The sequence below is a fragment of the Salminus brasiliensis genome, chromosome 6, assembly GCF_030463535.1.
Source record: "Salminus brasiliensis chromosome 6, fSalBra1.hap2, whole genome shotgun sequence".
Classification (NCBI taxonomy): domain Eukaryota; kingdom Metazoa; phylum Chordata; class Actinopteri; order Characiformes; family Bryconidae; genus Salminus; species Salminus brasiliensis.
The window spans coordinates 1,603,342-1,610,841 of record NC_132883.1 but is presented as its reverse complement, the minus strand read 5'-3'; the positions used below and the strand labels follow the sequence as shown (position 1 = coordinate 1,610,841).

General features: G+C 43.9%; 1 protein-coding gene across 1 annotated transcript in view; it reads left to right on the top strand.

The window, feature by feature from the left end:
* The window catches only part of sema6bb (sema domain, transmembrane domain (TM), and cytoplasmic domain, (semaphorin) 6Bb), an 85,338-nt gene that overhangs the window by 56,055 nt on the left and 21,783 nt on the right, over positions 1 to 7,500 (top strand). The window contains exon 15 of the mRNA XM_072681291.1: positions 3,139 to 3,197. Coding sequence (XP_072537392.1) covers positions 3,139 to 3,197 — 59 coding nt within the window. The remainder of the gene's footprint in view (positions 1 to 3,138; positions 3,198 to 7,500) is intronic.

The following is a 7,500-nucleotide window of genomic DNA, read 5'->3' as shown; positions in this document are numbered from 1 at the left end:
AGGGAGCTCCTGGGCGACTCTCTAGAGAGGAAAGGTCGAATTCTCCGGATGTTGTAAAGGAGAAACCTGCATGACTGAATCAGATTTGCAACATGATTCGAGAATGATAACTGGGCATCCGACTGCACCAAGGTAGTAAGAGATACGTGATGCCGTTACATGATCAGGATAAAAAAACAAAACAGTATCCGTTACAGTGCAAAAGTAAGTGATTAGATTGCAGGTATGTCTAGTGATTACTAGCAGAATTACCTTACAGCTTAAACAGCATCACTGTTTAATTATTTAATTAGGTTTTTTATAATAAATTATATTGTACAGTATAATAGAAAACATTGTATGCCTTAAAAGTTGGCTAAGTTAGGCTAGCATGTTGTAAATCTACTCATATATATATATATATATATATATACTCTGACCTCTGTTCTCTCTTGCTGTATGCCTGCAGTTGTTGCCACCACCTCCGGTCACTGACTCTAGAGTATTGTCCTGCGTTGGTCCTGTTTATTATGCCTGTCTATAAACTATATTTCGCACTTCTCAGTTGATCTTTCTGGAGGTGATCATTGGCTGAGCCTTTGATATTTTGGCTATTCGTCGACCCATTCGAACAGTAGTCTTTCGGGTTTTGATTTCCACTTCAAGGCATTTGATCATTTTCGATGAGCAGCCTAGAATTTCCTGCACTTCTTTGTATGACTCTCCTTCTCTAATCAACTGTTTTATTAAAGTATGTTTTTATATCCAACCAAGTCAAGTCAAGTCAGGTGGGCTATTATTGTCATGTCAGCTCTGTACCAGTACACAGTGGAATGAAATTGTGTGTTTCCCAGAACAAAAGGTGCAACATGGAACAAAAACGAGACGTGTAGAAATAGGTGACGTTAGACTAAAAAGACAATATGATAAATATGACTCATTACTGAGTACAGGTAGTGATTATAAAGTGCTTAGAAGTCTTTACATGCTGTGACATTGAACATGCACATGGAACACAGCAGGTACTGCGAAAGTAAAGTATAGAATATATAAATAAGATACATTTTTTTCACAGAATTTTTTCACCCTCCTACCTTAAACAAAGGCCAGATTTTACACCCGTTTCTTCATAGTATGAATGACTTAACCGGTTGAACTCCTCAGAATTCACTCAGAATGAGCAACATGTCCTAATTGCTGGATCTCGGTTTCTTTTATTACACTGCTACACTTTCTAGTAACGTATTTGTAATGTAGAAATATCGCTTCCACCAAAAATGTTGTTGTTTATCAAGTTTTTTTAATGTTTATTTTATCAGGTGCAAAAGCACAAGAACCAAAACAAATTATACCCTTAATGTCATCTTCATATCACTTTAAACCCAGACCCCCAACCTTCCCTTTCTACAGTTGCCTTTAAATTAAATAAACATAAAACTCATAATGCGATATTATTAATAATGTAATGTAACACCCTTATCAGTCATGTGAATGTATAGGTAAACATTAAAAGAACAATGGAGCTGACATTAGTGAGAGTTAGAAAAATGATCACCTCTACACTACGGTAGTTTTATATGATTGACAATTCTGGGCGAGGGAGGTGCGAGGACCCAGCCGCCATCCCCATCTTATTCTGAAGGAATACTCAGCATATCAGAAAAATAACTCAACAAGGTAGTTCTGAGTGTAATACATTTTTTTAACTGACCCACCAATCGCGTATTTAATCTTCTCCAGGTGTGTCTACAGCATGAGATCTTAGGAGGAATGGGTGACTTCCAGTTTAGAAGAAGATTAGTGATGTGATCTGTAATTCCAAAAACAGCCAAATACAGCCATCTCAGCCCACGGCTCCACTGTCAAGCCACAGATTTTTGAAAGAGCATCAAATACAGCAGCCCAAAAGGCTGGTAGTGGTTTAGGGCATAGCCGAAACATGTGACATAAGTCTTTGGACACCGTCACCGTCAACACCAGGATAGACAGGAAGTCATTTATCACGTTAATGATGTTAGTCACTGTTTGATATTGATTGGAACACAGCTGTAGAAGCAGGTACATATAGACCAATAAGGCTGGTGAGAAGGCGGGGCCTAAACTGACGTGTTTTTAAAGCATGAAAAAAGAACCATTTAGAAATCCCAGCCGGATGCATTTTTCACGTCTTCAAAAAGAGGACGTTTGGTCGCCCTACTGGAGCTCAGCACACTTTGAGGAGAACACTGAGGCCTAGTTCTGAGACCGTATTTCGTATTTCGTATTTGTCTGGTTGACAACCTCATAACTCAGAAGATACAGAAGAGACATTTGGGAGAAGAGTGTACACAGGACAGGACGCAGCGGCTTTGGGACATATTTCCCATCCCATTGAGTGCATAATTCCTAATATTGATATGACACCAGCTACAGAATGAGGCACCTTCAGTCACACAGAACCAAAGCATAGTCACGTGTCTGGGGTCTGCGTTGAGGTTTTGGCTGCGGACTGCATTTCACTTTTTTGATATCCATCAAACAGCCAGTTGATCGGCGCTTTCCGAGGACGTGAGGTATAATCAAGCCGGTCACTGTCCTGCCTTGTCTTCTGTAGGTCCTACAGAGAGCTGGACTGGTTGTATTAAAGGCAGTAGATGAGATGTAAGTGATGTCCTTGCTAATGCAGCCTTGTGATTTTCCACAGTGTTTTTTGAATGGCGACAGAAGGACCACGCCAGTTCTGGTTGGTGGCCTCATAATTCAGAAGATCCAGAGACATTTGGGCTGAGAATGTAGGCGAGGCATGTCCCGGTAGACAGGCATGTCCCGGTTTGAGCCTAAAATCCAGGCCCAGAGTCCCTAACAGCGGCATGTCAGCGACTGCAGAATGATTTCCACAGTGTCGCGCCGTCTCAAGCATGCATGCATGCCAGTCAAAAGTTTGGATACACTGGTTGAATGCACACTGATCATCATCTTAAAGGCTAGGGTGAACGTACCGGCATTCCGGGAACTGTTCACTTCCTGCCGGCAGTGGTAGTGGTTAGGAATCCAGTCCGGACAGCCCTACTGTCTGAAGCGCTTCAGCTGTGTAGACCCACAGGTGGAGCAGGGTGAGCTCAGGTGTGTGCTGTTTGCTGACGACTTATTCTGCTTGTTTTCTCTCTGTTCTCCCTGCAGGCTTCCCTTCGAGCAGGATGTGGACCATGGAAACACCTCCTACTTGGGCGACTGTGATGGTAAGTGGAGCTTTTTATGGTTTGCTTCTGTAAATCACTCACACACTAAAATAAACAGCGCTGCATTAACACCTGCTGTTACTGAGTTCAGTTCAGGTCGCTGCCGCCTGTGTGTGAGCTCTTTACACACCTCTACAGACGGCAGCGGACTGTTTCAACAAAAGAGGCGTTTCTAATAAAGTGGCCAGGGACTGGAGGCACAAGGCAGGTGTTTCTGATAAAGTGGCCAGTGAGTAAAAGCGCGAGGTAGGTGTTTCTAATAAAGTGGCCAGTGAGTGGAAGTATAAAGTAGGTGTTTCTAATAAAGTGACCAGTAAGTGAAAGCTTAAGGTAGATGTTTCTAATAAAGTGGACAGGGTTACTAATAAAGTGACCAGTTAGTGGAGGCACAAGGTAAGTGTTTCTAATAAAGTGGCCAGTGACTGGAGGCACAAGGAAGGTTTTTCTGCTAAAGTGGCCAGTGAGCGAAAGCGTGAGGTAGGTGTTTCTAATAAATTGGCCAGTGAGTGGAAGTATAAAGTAGGTGTTTCTAATAAAGTGGCCAGTGAGTGGAAGCACAAGGTGTTTCTAATAAAGTGGCCAGTGACTGGAGGCACAAGGCAGGTGTTTCTAATAAAGTGGCCAGTGAGTGGACACACAATGTAGGGGTTTCTAATAAAGTGGCCATGAGGGGATGCACAAAAGTAGGTGTTTCTAATAAAGTGGCCAGTGAGTGGAAGCACAAGGTAGGTGTTTCTAATAAAGTGGCCAGTAAGTGGAGGCACAGTGTAGGTGTTTCTTATGAAGTGGCCAGTGAGTAGAAGGAGAAGGGAGGGGTTTCTGATAAAGTGGCCAGTGAGTAGAAGGAGAAGGGCGGGGTTTCTGATAAAGTGGCCAGTGAGTAGAAGGAGAAGGGCGGGGTTTCTGATAAAGTGGCCAGTGAGTAGAAGGAGAAGGGCGGGGTTTCTGATAAAGGGGCCAGTGAGTGGAAGCACACTATCATGTATTCTGGCCAGGAGTCATTGTAGCTCTGACCATTCTGTATTTGATTTCTCTTTTATTGCCATCTGTCTCAAAATAGCATCAGACGACTGGCAGACATGAGTGTGAGTGTGTGTGTGTGTGTGTGTGTGTGTGTGTGTGTGTGTGTGTGTGTGTGTGTGTGTGTGGAGTGTGTTTTACTGCAGCGAATCGATTGCGTGAGAAACAGCGCCTCATGGCCGGCCGTCTTTGATCTGGCCGCTGGTTTGTGATGAATCGCTGGTGCAGGTTAATCTGTGAGCGCCACCAGCAGCGGAGAGGCAGAAACCTGCCATAACGAGCTCCAGCTCACGCTTGCCCGTTTAATCCGCTCTCCATCAGGCCGTTTGAAGTCGCTCTCTCGCTGCTTTCTCCTCTAATAGGCTTTGGGAGGTAATGATAACGCAGTAAAAAGAGCACAGCCTCATTGTGTGTCAGCCAGCGCACTGTAAATTACTATCACAGCGCAGACACACACCTTCTCATTCTGGCAGAAGAAGGAGTCTAGATAGGTGTTCAATAATGTGGTTTCTTACATAACTGGCCACTTTATTAGAAACACTTGCATGTATCATTCCTGTAGCATATTACAGTCTGTCAGGATGAGCTTGTAGGTCATGTGAGTATTATAGAGCATGATAAAGTGCCCCCTACGCTTCCTGTAGTGTATGACTGTAAGGATCTTATGAATATTATTGAGCTTTGTAGAGCACCCCCTACACTCCACAATGGTGTATTACAGTCGGTCAGAACATCTCTATGGACGATATGAGCATTATAGAGCATTATAGAGCGCCCTCTACGCTTCCTGTAGTGTATTACAGTATGTCAGAATGACTGTATGGACAATTAAAGCATTGTAGAGCATTATAGAGCTTTATAGAGCACCCCCTGTGCTTCCTCTAGTGTATTACAGTATGTCAGAATGACTGTATGGACCATATGAGCATTATAGAGCATAATAGAGCTTTCTGTAGTGTATTACAGTCTGCCAGATTTAGCATGTGGATCATATGAACATTATAGAGCATTATAGAGCGCCCCCTACGCTTCCTGTAGTGTATTACAGTCTGCCAGATTTAGCATGTGGATCATATGAACATTATAGAGCATTATAGAGCGCCCCCTACGCTTCCTGTAGTGTATTACAGTCTGTCAGAATGAGTGTGTGGATCATATGAACATTATAGAGCATTATAGAGCGTCCCCTACGCTTCCTGTAGTGTATTACAGTCTGTCAGATTTAGCATGTGGATCATATGAACATTATAGACCATTATAAAGCGCCCTCTACACTTCCTATAGTGGATTACAGTCTGTCAGAATGACTGTATGGACCATATAAACATTATAGAGCGCCCCCTACACTTACTGTAGTGTATTATAGTCTGTCAGAATGAACATGTCAACATTAAAGAGCATTATAGAGCACCCCCTACACTTCATGTGGTGTATTACAGTCTGTCAGAATGAGAGTGTGGATCATATGAACATTATAGAGCATTATAGAGCGCCCCCTACACTTCATGTGGTGTATTACAGTCTGTCAGAATGAGAGTGTGGATCATATGAACATTATAGAGCATTATAGAGCGCCCCCTACACTTCATGTGGTGTATTACTCTGTCAGATTGAGTGTTGGATCATATGAACATTATAAAGCTCTTTGTAAATGAAGCTATTTTAGTGGTCTGGAGCTGGAGGTAACTAAGGGTCCACTGGACGAGTTCAGGATTGATTAGATTTAGATTTTCTCTTTAGCTCAATCAGAACAGACCTATACAGTACAGAGAGAGAGAGAGCGAGAGAGAGAGAGATAATGAAAGGGAGAGAAGAGAGAGAAGGTGTTGGAGGGGGTATATTGATGGATGGAGTGTGAAGGTGGCAGTCGTCTCCAATGTCACACACTCATCACCCCGACCTCCACCACTGACACACACTCTGCGCGGATATCACATCTCTCTCTCTCTCTCTCTCTCTCTCTTTCTTTTTCTTTTTCTTTCTCTTTTCTCTCACCCTTTCTCTCGCGCACTCTCTCCCTCTGATCCTTTTTCTTCTTTCCCCTCCTTTCCTTTTCTGTCTGTTTCTCTCTGTGATTCTCTCACTCTCACTTTTCTCTCTCTCTCTCTCCTTTTCTCCACCTCTCTTTCTCTGTCATTTTCTCCACCTCTCTCTCTTTCTCTTTCTCTCTTATTTCTCATATTTCTCTCTCTCTTTTCTCTGTCTCTTTCTCTTACTTTAAACTCTCTCACTACTTTTCTTAACGTGTTCTCTCTCTCTCTCTCTCTCTCTGTCTCTCTCGCTCTCTCTCTCTCTTTCCCATCTCTCTCCACTGTCCCTCTTTCGCTTTCCCTTATTATCTCTCTCTCTCTCTCTCTCTCTCTCTCTCTCTCTCTCTCTCTCTCTTTCTCTCTCTCTCTCTCTCTCTCTGTGTCTCTGTCCCTCTCTCTCTCTCACTCTCTCTCTCTCTCTGTGTCTCTGTCCCTCTCTCTCTCTCTCTCTCTGTGTCTCTGTCCCTCTCTCTCTCTCTCTCTCTCTCTCTCGTTCTCGTATCTGACCCGGGAAGCCCCGCTGTCTCTCCTGATTTGTGGGTGTGTGTGTGTGAGGATGTTAATTAGATTCGGTTGGCCACTCCCGCTGCGCTGAGCGAACGCTCACTGATGTGCTTCAGAACTCACTCTCTCTCTCTCTCTCTCTCTCTCTCTCTCTCTCTCTCTCTCGGCCTGGTTTCTGTGATGCTGGGCTGAGCTGGAGCTGATCAAAGTGGATGTCGAATCAGACTCTCTAATTGAGCTGACCTGCAGGACCTGCCGTGTGTGATCGGCCTGCGGGTGGCTACACACACCACTGAACACTCACACACACTCAGTCTCATCCTCCATCAGTCTCTCTCTCTGTATCTATCTCTCTCGCTCTCGCTCTCTCTCTCTCTCTCTCTCTCTCTCAGTTCTCCACAGTTCAGGGTAATGGGCTGAACTTACTGCTGTACTGAATTGGAGCTGTAGTGAGAGCTACCTGCTACCATGATGAAGTGTTAGGATTGTTGGAGGCTTCTTGAGGTTCTGCTCTCAGGCTGATCTTGCTGGGACAGTCTGACCTGGTCATGTTGGTCAGCTGTTCCACTGGTAAATGATTTAGTGGACGGTGGAACGTCTGATTTCTAACTGTTCTGAGATCTGTTTAAACCCCTTCCCAGACTCCTCTGCATCACCACCCTTCTTTCTGAAGGCCTCAAAGAGCTCTCTAGAGCAGATTAGGATCTGGATTCTAATTCTACGCATTTATTCTACACTGACTAATGCCT